The following is an 18,822-nucleotide window of genomic DNA, read 5'->3' as shown; positions in this document are numbered from 1 at the left end:
TAGTGAAAACACTGGGAAGGGGGAGTATTAGGACAATTCGTCTGACTCATAGACAGAAGAGGCAGACAAATGATGGGGTGTTAGGCAACACTAATCACTGTTGTACTAATTAGCAGATCATTAAGGAAAACACCCTGTCAGTCGCAGCACTGTGCTCGGTGAGCCAGCCTGCTCTGCTCCCCCAGGACAAGCTCTCCACATCAGAGCTCGCTAACAACAGGTCTATTTCACCACATAGAAAGACAGGCTAATGCATGTCAGGTGCGTTTCATGACCGTGAATAGGTTGCTACAGTGATGAATATATGTAACAATGTCCTATATTGTCTGTTGACCCAACATTAGTCACCATAGGTTTAAGAAAACAGACCAAAAAAACAGAGGCAAAACAATCAGACAATTCCATATAAAAGTCATTGCTATCAGGTAATTAAAATCCATATGTGCTTTTAAAGGGACAGTTCACCCAAATAAAAAGTGTTTAGTGAAGGCACAGCTGGAGGTGGAGAAGAGTGTTGTTGGCAGACAGATAGGAAGTTCTCACCAGCTAGTTCCTACTGCGCTTGACTCCAGTTACTCCAATAAAATCCATGTTCATATCACAGACCGGCAGCAACATCTTCTTTCCAGCCAATGAATTCCTTCCTGAGAAGTTGAAAAAGCAAGACAATATATTGCACTCAACAGTGCCAATACCCGCCATACCTCCACCTTTCTCTGTCAGCTGGCCCCTCTTTTATGTTCATCATCTTTGGACGTCTCCGCTGTCTTCTCCTCCTGAGAGCAAAGGCACGGCTTGTCCACCTGTGTGCGTCAACAGGTACTTCAATGGACTGACTTTGGCAGAGTAGGATGGGTAGAAGGGAGAGGAGGGGAGGAGAGGGGGGGAGGAGGGGAGGAGAGGGGGAGAGGAAGGAGGGAAGAAGGGGAGAGGAGAGAAGGAAAGAAAATACTGTGGAGAGAGCACTCAAGTATATATATATATAGTACAGTATATAAAAACGGTGTTTACAATACTGTTCCAGGCAGCACAGTTGGTTGTTCTACCCCACTGCAGAAGGCATCTCTCTCAAGGCAAAGCTCTAGGACCAGGCTCAAGCCTGTTCAGCAAGTCACCTGTGCTGGGAGATGAATCTCCCTCTATAGAAAGAGATTCAGCGTCACCGCATAAACACACAAAGCCTCACCTCAGTCGATGCCTGAAGCCCAGATAATGAAGCTCACGAGAGCCAGCTGTCTGGCGCTCATTTCTTTCCTCATCAAGCTCTCTGACGGACCGTGGCAGAATCGACTCATCAAGTCCTTTCTAAAATAATGGGGTTCCACTGAGAACCTCCGAGGGGGATGGTAGCGAGCAGTTTAGACATCTGTCTGGGATTCAGGCTAGTGAACAGCAAACAACATTCTGACGCCAGTATTCTCTACTGTATAATCACTACCCTGACACCCCAGCAAACTACCATGGGGGGTTGGACAGTAGTAAGTAGCCTACTGCAGCAGGGGGCAGACAGGCACTCTACAGTACACCATATGTCACAGGTGTCACTGCGTCGCTCCGTGTTGGTTCCGCCCTATTTGCCGACACTGGGTTCAAACTCGGGTCCTCTGACTTACGACCACGTGACCACCTCTCATAAACACAGCTGCAATCAGCTACAGTACACCACCGACAAGCTAGCAATTCCATGGTGCAGATGGGCGGTATTTATATTGTGTATATGTAGGCTAACCAAGTTTAACCAATTCAACTTGGGTTCCATACAGTATACTCCTGGTGTAGATGGGCATGCTATACTATCCCTCTACACTCCTGGTACGCTGTATGGAAGAGTCTGGGACAGGTGAGAGTTGGATTATGCAAAAGGTAAGATAACTGCTTATCAACAGAGTTTGGATCTACAGACAGCGGAGGTTAAACTGCCTACAGGGCTGGTCCACAGTGACTTCAGTCTCAGAAGACTTCACACCACAGCACAAGAAAACAAGAGGGTAAACTAGGACAGCCAATCCTTGGCCTGTGTTAATGTTTTGTTGACAGGAAATTGTAGGTCGACAGAGACAAAGTTCCTTTTCCTTTGGAAAGAAGATTAACGTTGGCCTATTGTCTTCCTTATCAATAAATAGCCCAAGTCAAAACCTCCTCTTTACAATCTGTCTCACAGTGTAAAGAATAAAGAGTGGATTCTTCTGCGTTCCTCATATTCTTATTTATTGTTATGTATAAAGCACTTTTATAGGAGTAAACAAGTACACACATGACCGAGCAATGTAACCGGTCACTACGGAATATAAAGAAGCTACCTGGAATGAAAATATTGTTTATATGTTTTGGTAATGTTGAATACAAAAGAATAAGGAAGTTGCACAGGAAGTTGGATTTAAGACAAAAAGACAGCACAACACAACCAAGGAAATCAGTAAGCCCTTCAATTTCATCCAAAGTAATAAAGACAAAAACCTATAATCCAATACAAAAGACAGTCGAGACACCAAACAGCTCTCAACTCACCGTCATAATTCCAGGAAATAATGCAAATAGAATAACGCGCACAGCACATCAGGCTTGGTCAGAACTAAGGTTTGACCTTATGGCTTCTGTATAGAGATATGTAGCTGATACCAATTATTAAGATATGCGATATGCATGCACTTCATTAAGGGAGAGGCAGAGTCTGGCTGCTTCCACGTTAGCGTCTTAGAATGTCACATAACACATAAATCTCCAACCTCTCAAACACACAACCTCTAACCTCTCGTACTTCACTTTTGCCCATTCAAGCATTGTTATTCACGGAGTATGAATTTCATGAATGTGTTTCTGTGTAAACATCAAGGATATAGTCGCACATTATTAATCTGAGGAAGAAGAATACTCAGACACTATCTGCTGCAAAAAATACATACATACTTAAATCAGCATTCTTATACATTAATCAATAAGGCTTTGCGTATTGATTAGTAACATACCAAGTTGTCCTCTGTAACATGTGGCCCTGTCTTCAGCAACTTTACATCATGGGCTTCCCTAAGAAGAGGTCACATCATTCTGCAGTAAACACACCTCTGATAGTCTAAGAAGGCGGTAATCCCAACATGGAAATTGTAGGGTTTGACTGCAAAGATCTTAAATGTCTGTTGGTAACATTATTTTCTTCCATAGCCTTCGTTACTTCAAGCCGGTAGCCCATTCACCGAGGTGATGGCGCTCTGGTGGGCGTCCGGCGCTGCCGGGAGGGGCACGGCCCGCGCGTTAAGCCCGCTTCATCCCACGGCCCATCAAGCAGGCGAAGACCGTCATCACCATCTTGGGTTTAACCTCCACCAGATCCTCCGGGAGAGCGTAGACACGCGCTCCAATCTTCCTCGCCATCGACACGGCATATCTAAGAAGACCAATATGTTCAGGTTGGTTCATTTAGTATTGGTACAGGCATTTCCTGGAGATTACTACTGGGACAAGGCAACAGAAGTCATGAATGGTTTCTGTCATCAAGCAGTGCTGTAGTTGTGAAGGTCTTACTTGGCGTTCTCCAGCTTGTCCTCCGACGAGAGGCTGCCAGTCTTCACCAGCTCGTAGCTGATGCTGCCGGGCTGAATGGCGTCAATCAGGTCCACCACTGGCAAACTGCTACTGATCTCCTTGTCCTGATAAACAGGGTAGGCCAACCAAGAGTGCAATCTTTTAAATAGCTGTTTGAGTATTTTTGCTTAGCAATGAAATAAAACTAGAAGAGGTATATTTTGGGGGGGAGGGACATTTGTGTGCTTTCTGAAAGCAAGTTTAGATAGTTTTAATGTTACTAGTCACAAGAAAGAAGTTGAAATTAATATGGATTATTAAGAAAGGTTATATGATAAATATTAGAGGAGCAGGCAGAAAGAGCGGGTTGAATATACTGTAGTTGGGTGAACGAGAAGGCGATCTGACAGCAAAGTAAAAAGTATGCAAGATTTTAAATGGTCTTGCTTTCAAAAAGCACAATACTTAAGCTAATTTATGCTTCTTGAAAAGTGTCGCTCGACAAATGTTGCTCGACAAAATAAAAGTGTCGCTTAACATGTTGCATTTATGCTTCGGGCGACACTTCAGTCTCAATCAGCCGTGCGCTTGTCATTCTGTTGCACGTTTGTTGTCATTCTGAGAGAAGCGGCTTTGAGGGAAAGAGTTTAATCTGCGGTAAAGAGGTTGTTCAGAGAGCAGTTTTCATTGTGTTTTGTTTTCATTCTTTTCCGCAGTACTTGGGCAGGGATGAATTGTATAGATGGGGATATCTCCTCTCAAGCTCGGAGAGACGTTCCTCTACACCTTCCATGACAGCCAAACGTCAAATGACAGCCAAAACTAAAACAAGGCTGTGGAACAAGCATATCCATGGCAACGCACAAGCCTTCTATCTAGCTATCCAATCACATTTGAGCGACAATTTGTGACGAAGTCAGCGACATTAGAAAAAAACGTTGGTGCGCGACAGCCCTCAGCAACACTTTTTCCCCCACAAAAGTCAAAAGTGTTGAGTGATGGTTTTAAAAGTGTCGAGCGACGAAGCATAAATTGGGCTTTAAACTGCCAATTGTAGGAAAATATACAAGTAACAAAAAGTGATTTAAAAAATGTCACCACAGACCAAAGATGCATACATTACATTTTATTTGGGGACAATAGACACATGCAGTATGAAAAGTATAAGTAAATCTTGACTAACCTTGAAGCTTGAGATCTTGGTTGTTTTCCCAGCCTCTGACAAAGTAGTGTTGACCCATTTTACAATGATGTCATCATTTGCTTTCTGTCCATCTCCCAAGTCCTCCAGTACGTTCAAAGTGTATCTAGGGACATAGAGGGAGATACTGTGTTAACCAGGCACTTTTACCACATGATTGATATCTCGTTTAGCATTACTATGCAGCTTTGGAAAGGCTGTTTATCCAATTTTCAAGTCGGAAAAGAGATTAACAATACGACAATACGGTAAATGTGGAACTTGGCTGCGAGAATGTGATAACTCATTCTTCTATGACCCTGCAGCACTGAGGAACAAACAATTGCGCATGGGTGAGAGAAATATTTGGCACATCGTAAACACTGCCGTCTGCCTTGAGGCCACTCTAGCTCCAAGCCACGGCAAACAGGGAGTTCTAGTTGGAGCACATGCACCACCCACTTCAACACATGACCCCACCTAGCAAGTCTGGCGAGAAAATAACAACTTGTGGGAGGAGTTTGGTTACTGGAAACGCAAGCAACACATCTAGAGAAGGAAACCAGTGAGAACTGAAAACTAAACATATATAATTGGTGTCTGTACGGTGACCATTACAACAATACATCCAATATTTTGCCCTTTCTTTCCCGTTTCATTTAATCTTGGAAATATCCGATTCTCCCGGATGAACCACGGCCATCTCACCTCCTCATCAGCTGCCAGACCAGGGCCAGAGTCAGGGTTGCGTTGGCGTCGTTCAGGTCCTGCCCGCCGATGCCAACCAGGGAGAACTTGGCTGTCGTCTTGCCCAACTCCACCGCATAGTTGCAGTTCTCCAACTTCAAAAAGAAAACAAAGATTGAGAAGAAAAAAAACAATAACATGACATTTCTACTGTTGGTTCTTGTGATTTATCAGACTTTTATCAGACAAAAACAAACAGATAAATAATGTGTAATTCTATGGTCCACCTTCTTCATGTTTGTTCCAATCTTGGGGTATGGAGGCTTGTTCACTTTGTTGTTCCAGTCTACAGGTACTTTAATCTTCTCATAAAGCTGAAGGATGACCAAGGCGTCCTGTAGGTCCCTGGAAGAGAACATGAGATGGATACTTCAGCCCCGATCATTTCTACTACAAAGGAGAGTAGTCACATCATTAGTTGAATTTGGTGGACACGCAAACATACCCAAACAGATGATTGACATGTGGGTTTACACCCAGGGAATTCATCCAGTTCCGGAATGTTCTCTCTTCTCGAGTCTCACCTGAGAAGCAAACAGGAATTATGGAGGATTTATGAGGTCAGAAACAAGGGTATTAAAGCAGCCTCATGCTCTGTGACTTAGTGTTTTATTAGGGGAATACAGGGTTTCTGTATGGACCTACTAGGACTGGAGAAGCACCTTGATGCTATGTTACAGTTCTCCACAGTAACACCCCCTCCCCCTCTAGGGTTAATGGACAAAGTATGGACAGAGTAACCCACAACGCAAAGCTAATTGCTCAGGATAAGTTAAAACCACGATACCCATGTTGACCTGTCTGTTTGTTTTTACTATTCATGTAAAAGCTATTTAAAAAAATAAAAATAAAAAAAAGACCAAAAAAAAAGCAGCCTCATGACTGACAGACAGACAAAAGTGACTCTCAGGTCTCACCTTCCAGCAGCCCCCAGTCAATGTCTTCCCCCTCCGGTTTGGTAAGAGACGGGTATTTGTTGAAGAGGTTGGCCACGAAGGCCAGGTTGAGTTTGGGGTTGCCACTGACGACGTCGGCCGGAGTGACAAACTGCCGGCAGCCTAGCCTGTCGGCCTGCTGGAGCATGCTCTCTGCCCTCTTCAGGTCATCTTTCTCCTGTCGGACACACAGGGACACCGCCCGCGGGTTCATTCACACAGGTGGATAAATCACCTCTTCGTTATCAGTACAACCCAGATGCCCGTGACACGTGACCGTCCACTTCTCATAAACACTGCTTTAGCCAGCTATGCCACTGAAAGGCAGGGAATTCTATGGCGCGGGAGGGCGGTATTTCTACTGAGGATTGAGTTGAACTCGGGTTACACTCACACTGAAGCCCGCCATGTTGATGTCTATGCGGGCCTGGTCTTCCTCCGTGCCTTTCGGGGAGATCTGGTTCAGAAGATGGAAGTAGGCGCGGGAGTCCTGAAACAGAAACACGCCCGTTTGATTCACAGTACGGGGTATGAAATCACTCCCACTGGGATACGCGCTTATGCAGGTAACATGGGAACACAAGACGATAAACACAATGGAGAGTAATGCAATGATCATGTAGAGGATGATGATATTAATACTACTCTCTTGATGAATCTTGACAAATGTATGGAGCTATTGTCAGTTCCTATTGAGGAAGAAAGTTGATCTATAAAGTACCTTTACAGGTTGAAAGGGCTGTCGGCTAAAGAAAAGATACATACAGTCAAAAATACAGGAAGGCACAGGCATAGAACAAAAAAAAAACACCAGAGCAAATTGATTGTCTTGAAAAGGTAGGTTTGGATTCCAGATCAAAAGCTCAGTTGAAGATTCATTCAAGATGGGAGAAAGCTACAGGGTCTATTTAACTCAGCCACAGCTGCAGAACATCCATGACACACGCCAGCGATCACGTGACTCTGTAGCTGTCAGAAATACCAGTTATGAGTCACACCTTGATGTCTGAGCTGAAATTGTTGATTTTCTGCCAGCCGGCCTTCTCCAGGTGGAAGTTGGCCCAGCGCAGCAGCAGCTCCTCAGGCGAGAGCTTCATGAGGTCCTCCAGGGTCTCCCCGTCCCTCAGCAGGGCAGCCAGGGCTGGAGCAGGACGCACAAGTCAAGTCAAGTCACCTTTATTTGTACAGCACATTTACAACAGCTGTGGCTGAACCAAAGTGCTTCACAGGTAAAAACATAGAGAAAAAAATACATATACAGAACATAAAAAGTAAAAAGCAAATACAAATAAGTACAAGGGCCTAGATACAAAATAACAGTGCAGCAAATTACAAAATAAAGTAAAAAGAGTAAAATAACAAGAGAGTCAGCTGCATTACAGCACCGTCCACCAACGAGCCAACCACAGAACCCTTTACCTCAGAAAAGTGACACACTGACGTCAGATGCCAGTTAAGGACAGACTGTGGCTCTTGGTTACACGTTGATGTCGGAAAAAATGTGATTATTTTGTGACTGTCGATTTGGAAAATGAAAAGCTCTAAAACCGCCGTTGTCAAGATTCAACAACTTATGGACAGGAGACGGACGTTCTAAAACTAGCGTCTAATGGCGGCTGTTGCACGTGCACCTGGCTTCATGCTCACCATCTGACGAGCAGTTTCTGCCCCTCACCTTCATTCCTGCTGAGCTCGATGTCGGCAAACAGGCCGATCTTGATGATCTGCCAGAGCAGGCCGAGCACCAAGTGAGGCTTCCCCTCCCTCAGGTCCAGAGCCCCGATGTTCACTACGTGGCAGCCGATGGCAGAGGCAGAGTTCAGAGCCAGGTTCAGATTCTCCTGCAGGATGTGTAGAAACAAAACAGACATTTGTTTAAAGTGTCACACAGGAAATAGAGAAGCACATGCTTCAGACAGACAGAAATAAGTCTAGCCTAAGGGCCTGAATTGACTGGTGGAAAACTGGTCAGATAACAACAAAATCTACTGAAATGTTTTTTGAACGTGTGAATGGCTATTCATTAAAAACTCAATTTCATGATTTCCCTGTATAGGTTCAAATCACTGTTTACATATTATGAACAATGCAAAAATGTTATCCCTGATATTTCAAACTCTATTTGAAGTGCCTTCCCCTCTGTCCTGAGTATGACAATATGTTTTTCAGTGATATGACCGACTTTGTTCCAGCAAATTCAGGCCCTAGCTCTCTAAGGACTACTTAGTCTTGGGCAACTAGTACGGACTTGGATTGTAAAAGGTGTCAGCTTCTTCTTGTTTATGGTCCTCTCATCAATGGTGTCAGGCACGGACAGGTTCACCATTTTACTGCACAACAAAGACAAACACGGCAGGTTTATGGGCCACATACGACTGGGAGAAGCAGCCATTTGGTTATTCCATAGATGAGAGAAGTACTGTAGCATTGTGCTCTTTAACCAAAGGGACAGGTGGTAGAGAGGTCTCACCAGAGGACGATTCCGTCGCCCACAGCCTTGAACAGAGAGTCTGTGTTGGGGTCCATGGGCAGGGCGTGCTTACAGTCCGGGTCGTTCTCCAGCGCAGTGTTGATCCAGTTAACAAAGGCGAATCTCTCCTCCTCTACACAGGTGACCATATAATAAGGAGCACTGAGCCAACAACCTAGTACAAACCAACCATACAAACTACAAGCCAACCACCTTTTGATTTTGTTTAAATAGGGCTCCTCAAGTAGGCTATTAAGATCCATTAAGGTCAGTCCATGGAACTACATGGATACATTATGATGGATGTCCAAACATCCTTCAAAAACAATGGCCCCATATACAGTGCGTGTGTATGTATATGCACAGTATAAGGCGATCCTTTGTCTAATATAGGAGTGGTTCTCTCTCAGTACTCTGTGGGCAGTTTACCAGAGAAGGAGTGCTGCGTTCCCTCACTGGACAGCTCCGACGTCCCTCCGATGGCCAGAATCCCCTCCTTTCTGTTAATGGCCTTCCGGAAGCTTTTAGCTATTTCACTGCTCTTCAGTTCCTGGAAGATCTGTAACAGAGAGGGCAAAGTGCATTAAAGGGACAGACCATTATTGTGTTTTCAAGCCCTTGTTTAGCAAATACATTCAGCATTACAATCCTGTGAACAGACAGTTTACAAAACTGCACAGGCGCAGCAGCCACAGCAGGCCTAGTCATTATCATCGCCCTGGTCAATTCAAATTCAAAACAAACAAAGTCTGTTAGCTAACTTCCCTTACTCTATTCAGTCAGGTTATTTCATTTGGGAGAGGCAGTGCCGCAACAAAAATACCAATGTTTACTAGGAAGTCACGTCCCTGTGTACTCAAGGTTTGTGTTCTCCTTTCTAAACTGGCAACTTTGTTACAGCATACTGAATTGCTTGTGGGAAATAATGTGTTGTGTGATCGTGTCTGGGTTTGTCAGGTTTAGCACAAACAGTTGGCACGTCTGCTGCTCTCTGACCTTGACATTAACTCACTTCTATCTGTGACCTCACAACACAGGACCCCGGTGTGGATTGAAGCTACAATGAGCTAATAAGCCCAGGACTGAGTGACATGCTCAAAGTGTACATCACACAGCCACAAACAAACACAGGGTCAGGCAGTGTTAGCTTACATCTGCCGTGAACCACCACACTCTGGTGATAGAGGGGGAGGCCCAGGTAACTAAAATAGCCTACAAAGCATGTTTTTCCTGCAATCATATACTTATCTGTTGCGATTGGATTTAAATAAGTGTTGTTTTGACAGTCCCAACATATAATCAGTCCCAACATATAATCATAAATGTCTAAATTATTTTCACCATATAGCCTATGGATATCACAAATAGTATTTACATTTTAATATACACTTCCTCACCTTTTGTCATACCTCCAACCTAATTTAAAGCAGGAACAAGGTCATCATAAAACCATAAAATCAACTAGGCCTGGCCTACACTATAGCAAACCCTTCTCTTTCTGGCACTTGTGAAAACACCTACACTGTGGCCAACCTCAGTGAAAAAAGCTGAATACACGGATACAACAACAGTCACCAAAAAAGAAAAGCTTGATTCATCATAGAGTTATGTGAAATTGCCTAAAAATAGAGATATTACAGATGAGGTTGTTTTTTTCATTTAGAATGCCAGTGGTCACATTACTCTCCACGGAGACTAGTAGAGGCCTGTAAATGACTGCCCTCTCATCATGGAGGAAACTACATACTGGAACGCACACCACAGTGCTGGCCTCATTTTCTCATTCCTAGAGACTGGAACTGTGCATTTGTGAAGGATAGTGTCCTAATGTGCACCGTGCAAAAACGCCAGTTCATCCAAATTCTACCGGGGGGGTCACATGACTTAGAAGCCAGACAGGGTCTGTGATTCAGTCAGTCAGTCTGAAGGGAAAATTCACACAAGCAACTAGAGTGACATCATGTAGACCTCACGGACAAGAAATCCCTGACCAACTGGCAGGGACTTGTAAAACTGGACCTGCTGATACCAGCTCTCAGGGAAGCTGACACTCTTGACGATGAGGAAGCTTACTGAAACAAACTCGTCGAAGCTGATCTTGTTGTCTTTGTTGCGATCGCCCTCCCTCATCAGCTTCTGGATGATCTCCCGGACCTTGTAGCCCGGCAGGGGGAGGTTGGCCTCTTTGAACAGGTCATGGAGCTCATAGTCACAGATGAAGCCATTGCTGTCAAGGTCTACAAAAGCACAGCCGGGATATTCATCAGACACAGGAACAGAGGGATATCACGAATAAAGGACAGGGGAACTACAATATACAACACAGGAGGAAGCTTGGGAGAAATTGAATGATTGAGTTCTCTTTTTGTAGAAAGAATGAGTGCAATGTGACACGTTGATACGTTGACTGTGAGGGCTAATGCACACCTTCAGTTCCTGGTAGACAGGTGCGTAGGAGGAAATGTGCAATAAACGAAAAATACATTTGTTACAATGTTTCAGTCCTGAGACCTTCATCAGGGACCGAAACACTAACAAAAAGTTTATTGCAATTCAAAAGGACAGTGCGTGAGAATTCTCTCTTCTTTTGGCTGATGGACACATTAAAACATAAAACGTCAAAGACATGGAAATGTACTCACCGACTTTCCCAAAGGCCTCTCGCAGCTCCTCCAGCTCGTCCTTGGTGATCTTTCCAGCCATGTTGATGAAGATGACCTGAGGTGGTCAGTCAGAGAGGTGGGTCCTGTAGAGAGGGGGAACAAGGTCACACAGGGAAGTGAAACATATGTTTTCACATTTTTCCTTTTTTTATGTACTGAGTAGCTGAATAACACAAAACTTATTATGGAGCCTGACCCTCGTTTATTTCAACAAACCATTGGACGAAGTCAAGTCACTTTTATTTATATTATAGCCCATTTAAAACAGCAGTTGGGCCAAAGTGCTTAAGATACCATAATAAGAATAAAATAGTACAATCAATCAAAGCACTTTACAAACAATAATAATAAGAATAAAATAGTACAATTAATTAAAATAAATGCTAACGGGACCAGTAGGTTAATAATACCAAAAGAATAAAATACAGGTAACAGGTAAAAACAGGGTAAAACAGAAGGGAGTATAAAACCACAGCCTCACACTATACCAAAAGCAAGGGAAAAGTGGTCGGTCTTTAGCTGAGATTTTAAAATGTCAATGGACATTTGAACCACTGGAAGAAGGAGAGGAAATGTGTCAGCGGGAGTGTGTATGCTGAGCTGAACACTTCTACTGAGACAGGAGAGACGCTATTCTGTGACCCACTTGGAACCCTGAAACTGAGCTGAGAGACGGAGAGTGAGAGTGTTACTGTGCTGCCTCACTGACCGCTTCACGTCAGCATGTAGGAGAGGATAACTCTACACTCTCTAGATTAAAAGGTGGGGAGGTCACCAACACAATGAAACTCGCACGGTAGGATCCACTTTCCCTACCTGGTCTCTAGTTAACGTGTTATTTTTTACTGGTGATAACAGTGCCAAGAATGTAATCATCTCAATCATAAAAGATGCAAAATGGTTGTTTGCTCCATGAGTTTAACTTGTGAAAAATAGAAGAGGTCAGTCTGAAGAGTGCAATGTACTATATGAACATTGTTTGTTCCTACTGCAATCGCCAGCGCCTTGGGAGGAATTGACACATAACGGTGCATAGGACACACAGTTTGGATTACACATCTTGGTTCTATTTGGCCTTGACACATAGCCTATTTGTTTGAAAGACACGACAATCCAGCCAAACTAATAACACACCTAGGCTACTTGCTATCATTTCATGGTTCACAGGAATAGAAAACATAGGCCTAACTTGTTTTTCTGCAAAATAATATTTAAAAAAAATTAATGATTCAGTCAACAAAAAGTTCCCTCACTGCCCTGGTGGATAAATACTTAAGTGCCTCCCCTGAGTCCCCTCTATGTTCTGGTGGCAGACTAGAGGAATGTTGGCCTGTCTTGAATGTGCTTCAACTGTAGGCCAACAGAGGTGAGCACCACTCTCCATATCTGAGCAACACAAGGCTAAACCAGAAAGATAACATTCCTCTTTGACAGCAACCGTAACAAAAGAGTTTACTATGGCTAACAACACAGCTTTCTCCCAAGAAAAGTGCTTTTCTCTTTCTAACTATCCTTTCTCCAAGGATTGTACTGTATATGATGCACTGCACTCACGTATCACACCACACACACACACACACATACGCACTACACTCTGCATACTCACTATACACTGACTGCACTAACTTTTGTATATTGTTCTTTTGTTAGCTTATCCTTTTTTGCACTAGCATTTTGTACTTGCTCTTTGCACTGTCCTGTCTTTGCATTGTCCTGTCTTGCATTGTCCCTGCACCCTGTCCAATGTGGTCTCCATGTTCTGCACCAAGACCGAAAGCAAATTCCTAGGACATTGAACTGCATGATAATAAACAAATTCTGATTCCAATTGTTAGCCTATAGAAAATATTGCTCCCAGGAGACTTTGGCAAGGTTGAGTCTGGATTCCTCAAAGTCTCACTTGCAGAACAACATAGCAGCCTAGGCCTAATACAGACCTGGCAAGCTGGGCCCTTCTAACAGTCACAGTAGAGCCGAATGATTCTGAGCACAGAGAGGAATGGTACCAAATTGTGTTTCCACCTGGAAACGGTTTGCCAAGGAGCGCCTAGGCCTACAAACCATGTCCAGCACACATTTCTCGGGCCAGCTAGACAACTGTGTCCAGTAGAACCATTTGAGTATGCTGGCTTAATGACGTAGATATTCACGGATTGGTTTCACATTTACCAAGCTGCCTACGTCAGGGGCTGTGTTCCTCTTCTGTACCTTAACTGTGGGGTTCGACAGAAACGTAGAAGAAATAAACAAGTTATAAAATGATTTGGGGGACAATCTCTAGCTAGCTACGTAAACTAATGAGCTTGTTATATTATTGTGTCAACAGTTGGTTAAAAAAAATAAAAAAAATAAAAACGTGTTCACAAAAAGCAAACTTGTTTGTTTATCTGAAGCTATAAGCTAGGACCATCATTCGTGTCTAGATGGCAACACAGGCAGTCAAATAAACAAGCTTTACATTTATTTGGGAACACTAGCTGGCTAGCATAACCAGTTTGCTGGCATTTCGTTTAAAGTTGCACAACTGATAAGTTGCTAATATTGCATAGCAAACAAGCAGAACTGTATCATTCATGGCTAGCTGGTCAAGTCTGGTAACAGGTGTGATCTTGAGGTTGTGTTATCCAATCAAGTGTATATAGCACAGTTTCATAAAAGCGCAAAATAAAAATGCTAAAACAGTAGAATGATTAGATAAAATAACAAAATCCCTAAAATAGCTCCAAAATAAATAAAAGAAAAATACAATGCACTGCGAGTCGTTCATTCAAAGGCCTGTGAGAAAAGTAACATTTTCAATCTGGATTAAAATGCAGTGGTGAGTACGTGCCTGAGGTCATATGGAAATTGGTTCCAGCTCTAGGAGGCATAAAAGCTAAAGGCTGCCACACCACGTTTATGTCTGACTCTAGGGGCAGTTAAAAGCCTCTCAAACAATCTTAGGGATCTAGTGGTTTGTAGGCCTAAGCATTTGTATCTTATTCACCTGGCAGCCATATTGGTCAGTCTGACGTAATTGGGGGTGCGGATGCGGAAGTGCGCGTTGACTTCAATGTTAAAAGTTCACTGTAAAAACACCACTTCAAGAACCAAAATAGTCAAAATAACAGGCTGAGTACACTATCAGGGTTACAAACTCATCATTACCAGACTGTTTTTCACTGTCGTTGTTTTTAGCGTTTGGAGATACATGGAGGTGAATGAGCCATAGTTAGCCGTCAGCTGCATTCACTCCCATGTATTTCCAAAAGCTAAAACAACGGCAGTGAAAAACAATCAGAGTCTGGTAATGATGAGTTTGTAACCCTGATAGTGTATTCAGCCTGTTATTTTGACTATTTTGGTTCTTGAAGTGGTGTTTTTACAGTGAACTTTTAACATTGAAGTTAACGGGCACTTCCGCATCCGCACCCCCAATTACGTCAGACTGACCTGAGGTGAATAAGGCGAATAGACAAACAGTGCGATCACTGAACTGTTCTGGAACATGTGGCCTATAGTTAACAATGATGATAGATGCACTCATGTTATGCTACCACACACACACAGCTTGGTAGTTGGCAAACTTAGATAGCTAGCTACAGTACATAGCCTATGTGCCTCAATTGTTCGTAGAACAGATAGAATATATGCAAATATACTGCATCACTGTTCGGTTTTAGCAGCCCGACAGACAGAATCCAAAACGATAACTGTACCCATGAGTCCAGAGCAGCACGGAACGGCACGAAACAGTCCTGGTAACCGTTTGGCCCTAACGTGGAAAAGCTCAATGGAACCAGGCTCTTCTAATCATGCATGGCAGGCACACATTCAACAGGACAAACAATGGACAAAAGACTGAAATCCTGTCCATGAATGAGGACCATTGATTGTCCTGAGGAAAGATGAGTATTACTACACTCGGACACACTGAGGGGTCAGAAGAAGGTGCTTCACTGCTCAGTTTCTTATCAAAATAGATGTTGCAAGCACCCTAGGATATATAAAAACTGTACTAGTCTAGGTTTATTCTTTTCCAGACAGAAGCAATTTCCTATGCGAGTCAGCGGGACTTCCCCTTGAACTGACATCATTCCTAATGTTAGCCTTCACAACTACAGGGCTAAAAATGGTAAAAAATGCAAAAATAACTAGTTTGAAATCACCGTTTCCCTACCTTAACATACCATAGCCATTTCAGATTGTTGAAGCCAGTTCAGATTTGAAATTGTAACATATTAAAACATAAATGTACAATTTCCCTGTAACTCTCTCTTCTCCAGGATGTGAAATGCAGCGATGGAGTCAATCCAGTCATAATAAAGGCTCCAAACATTACCTCATATGCCAACTCATGTCACACCCCAGACGGCGAGGGCGAGGAATGAGAGAGGGGAAGAGAGGTTAAGTATACAGGCCACAGATGGAGGCAACAGACAAGTGTGAAGAGTATAGTCACTTGTGGTACAGAAGAATAAGGGGCTTGTAATCTGACCCATCATAGGGTCTAGGCAGGCAGGCGGCAGAGGCAGTTGTCGTCTTTTGACATCTGAGCAGGGCTGTTCTCGAGAACAAACTTTCAGTCAATACACAAAAGACAGCTACAGGGAAACCCTGATCCCTGAATTTAAGTCTATATTTGCCTACAAGCATCCATGATCACAGCAGTGATACCATTCAAATTCAGCATTCAAATTGTCAATGCTTCTTTTAACAGCAGACAGCCATAGAGTACTCCATAAATAGCAAGGTATCGAAATATTTTTCTGACAGGCCTAAGTCTAGGCTCTGTAAAAACAAAACGTGACTCAAGCAATTTGAATAGTGAGACCACAATACTAGTTCCATCACCATGGCAATTTTAATTTATGCAGTGCCAGCTGTGAATTGCTATGCCACAACAAAACATCAGCACCATTTACAAGATCGTATAACTGATCTTTACGTAAATTGAAAACCGGGAAAAGTTCCCAGATGGCAGAGAAAATGGGTAGAGCCAACAGACCACGCCCTGCCAACGCTTCACCCGCCCAGTTAGTTAGGAAATGTAAGTCACACAAATAGACTGGGCACCCCTCCCATGTGTGGTCAAGACAAGTCATGCACACACACCCAACATGGCCTACTGTACTACAGGAACATGGAGATTTTCTGTCCCGTCGGCTTCCTTCTGGATGTTTAACATGTTGCCTCTCGCTTCCCTTTCGGCCCGTGCGGATATAGTCACATATAGATAACAATGGTCATGTTTGCTCACAGGTGACAAGAGATGTTGAGGAACAGCCAGAGCCTGTCCATAGCTCCTAATAACGTGCAGACAGAAGAGGATGAGGGAGCTATTACACAGGCTACTTGCACCTGTCCTGCCTTAAATCTAAGCCAAAGTGTAATGATGTTTAATGAAAGAATAGATGAGTTAAAAAGCAGGTGTCTGTAAGGGCATTCTATTGACAGTGGATATTAACAAAAAGACTTATGACACCTGATTAAACAGTACAGGCAGCATCCCAGTTCAGTTAACTAATGTGGCCTTTCAAACACATTGCTATGTTGATGCCTGGATGTGTTTATCAAACAAACAAACAATATAATCTCTTTGGACCCACTGGATCCCCTACCACTAGAAAAGTTACTTAACGTTAGAGTAGGGCCTGTGCCATTCCTATAACCAGCTCCTAGAGTCACCTGTGACTGAGCACAGGTGCAAACACAGGAAACCTGAATGCCTGATGCACAATACGAAGGAATGTCATTAGACTGGTATCCAGGTACTTCAGTTCGTGTAAGCTAAAAGGCCTACTTCAGACCTGGAAACCTACAATCAAATTATAGTTACTGAACAGATTTCTTTCTTTTTTTACCGTAAAAAACACCGTAAACAATCCACCATAAATGGTCAAATCAGGACAGGGACCACAGCTTCAATAAGTCAACCATTAACGATCCCCAGGAATGTGACTTTGGATGAGTCTGCCTCTGGCTCTATCCGAAACATGTTGAGCAGCGACGGCAGTTGTTGCACACATGCTCTGGCGGCGAATGGATGGGGCTATTGTAACTAACACGAGTATGAGGCACACATGTAACCTACAACTCAGTTACAGTACATGGCCAAGCTAACTTTATTTTTCAAATGTAAAATAATAGCGATCTAGTTCAATCGATCAAGTTTTATAAAATATGGTGAAGCAATAACATTCACTATTATAGGTACTATAGCTGATTGTTCTCCCAGGTGTAACGTTATAACGTTGACTAATGGTATCAATGACATTTTCTCTATTATCAAGGAACCATTAAAGTTCTAAAATATTCGGATTAACAATCTTAATTCTTCACTAACGTTAGTGGAATCTATATTCACATTTAACGTAGGCCTACGTTTACTTGGCTAGCTACATCTCATTTTAGCTGATACTGGTAGCCTACTAGTTAGCTCTGGCACAAGATGATGAGAAACTAGCCAGCTAACGTTAGCTACACAAGCGTTCAAGCTTTGCTAGAAACTATTTCTACCTATATAAAACGATTAAATTAGCTAATAAAACGCTAAGGGGTACATAATATGTTAGCTACATTTTGTACATACAACGCTATTTCAACAAATTGCAAGTTAAAGTTGTTACTTTTTCAACCTAGAAGGCAGAATAACTCACTTTTGATGCCCCCAAAAATTCCAGGCAGCTTCCAGCTCGAGACCAGACTTCCTCCCTCATCCACGGAAAAGTAAACGGGTGGAATGCACACTTCCCCCGCCCACTGACGCCCAATGAGGTGTTTGCTAATCTGTAATGCCAGATTTTATGATTTATCAGCAAGAATTTAAAAACATTAATTTCTTGTTAACTATAATGTATATATACATGTAACATAATGGTTAGATGAATGCTTACTTAGATTATTGATTACACTCCACATACTGTATCTTGAGTATCCTACATGAACCTGTGAAAAATGTGTCCGAAACCGGTCCTGTGTGTTTTCTTTAGTTGTATGGGCAGCACTCCGGCGCCCTCTACTGACGAGCCTTGGACGCAACTGCAACTGCAACTGCTTTGGTGGGAGCAACTGTTCGACTACAGAGATAAGGGCGTATTTTTTTAAAATTTAAAAATAAAAAAGCATACATTTGACCTACAGTGAGTCAGATCTGATTATCCCGATGGCTGGTTCATTAACCTCCTGAACTGATCATACATTTCGCCCACATGCACTTGCTGCATACAAATTAATAACAACCGATAGGGTTCAAAAAACGTACCTAAACATTATGTCTGGTTTGTTTACTAACGATATGCAATCCCGTAGGCAAGTGAGCCTCGTCAT

General features: G+C 43.0%; 1 protein-coding gene across 2 annotated transcripts; it reads right to left on the bottom strand.

Moving 5' to 3' along the window:
* Positions 1–2,214: 2,214 nt before the first annotated feature.
* On the bottom strand, positions 2,215–18,217 carry pls3 (plastin 3 (T isoform)). 2 transcript variants are annotated; one of them, XM_084450043.1, is made up of 16 exons: positions 18,153–18,217; positions 11,494–11,597; positions 10,925–11,088; positions 9,281–9,410; positions 8,852–8,984; positions 8,630–8,711; positions 8,057–8,222; positions 7,380–7,522; positions 6,776–6,871; positions 6,364–6,559; positions 5,892–5,970; positions 5,674–5,791; positions 5,408–5,541; positions 4,703–4,826; positions 3,520–3,644; positions 2,215–3,382 (listed from the first exon to the last, which is right to left on the bottom strand). In XM_084450043.1, the coding sequence occupies exons 2-16, from the start codon at positions 11,552–11,554 to the stop codon at positions 3,250–3,252; spliced, it is 1,884 nt and encodes a 627-aa protein (XP_084306169.1). In that variant the 5' UTR covers positions 11,555–11,597; positions 18,153–18,217; the 3' UTR covers positions 2,215–3,249. The 2 variants fall into 2 exon arrangements, with proteins under 2 accessions (XP_084306169.1, XP_084306170.1); XM_084450044.1 differs by lacking the exon at positions 18,153–18,217 and adding an exon at positions 13,684–13,727.
* Positions 18,218–18,822: the final 605 nt, after the last annotated feature.

Source organism: Borostomias antarcticus, assembly GCF_949987555.1.
Source record: "Borostomias antarcticus genome assembly, chromosome: 15".
Classification (NCBI taxonomy): Eukaryota; Metazoa; Chordata; class Actinopteri; order Stomiiformes; family Stomiidae; genus Borostomias; species Borostomias antarcticus.
This window is presented reverse-complemented; position numbering and strand designations above follow the sequence as displayed.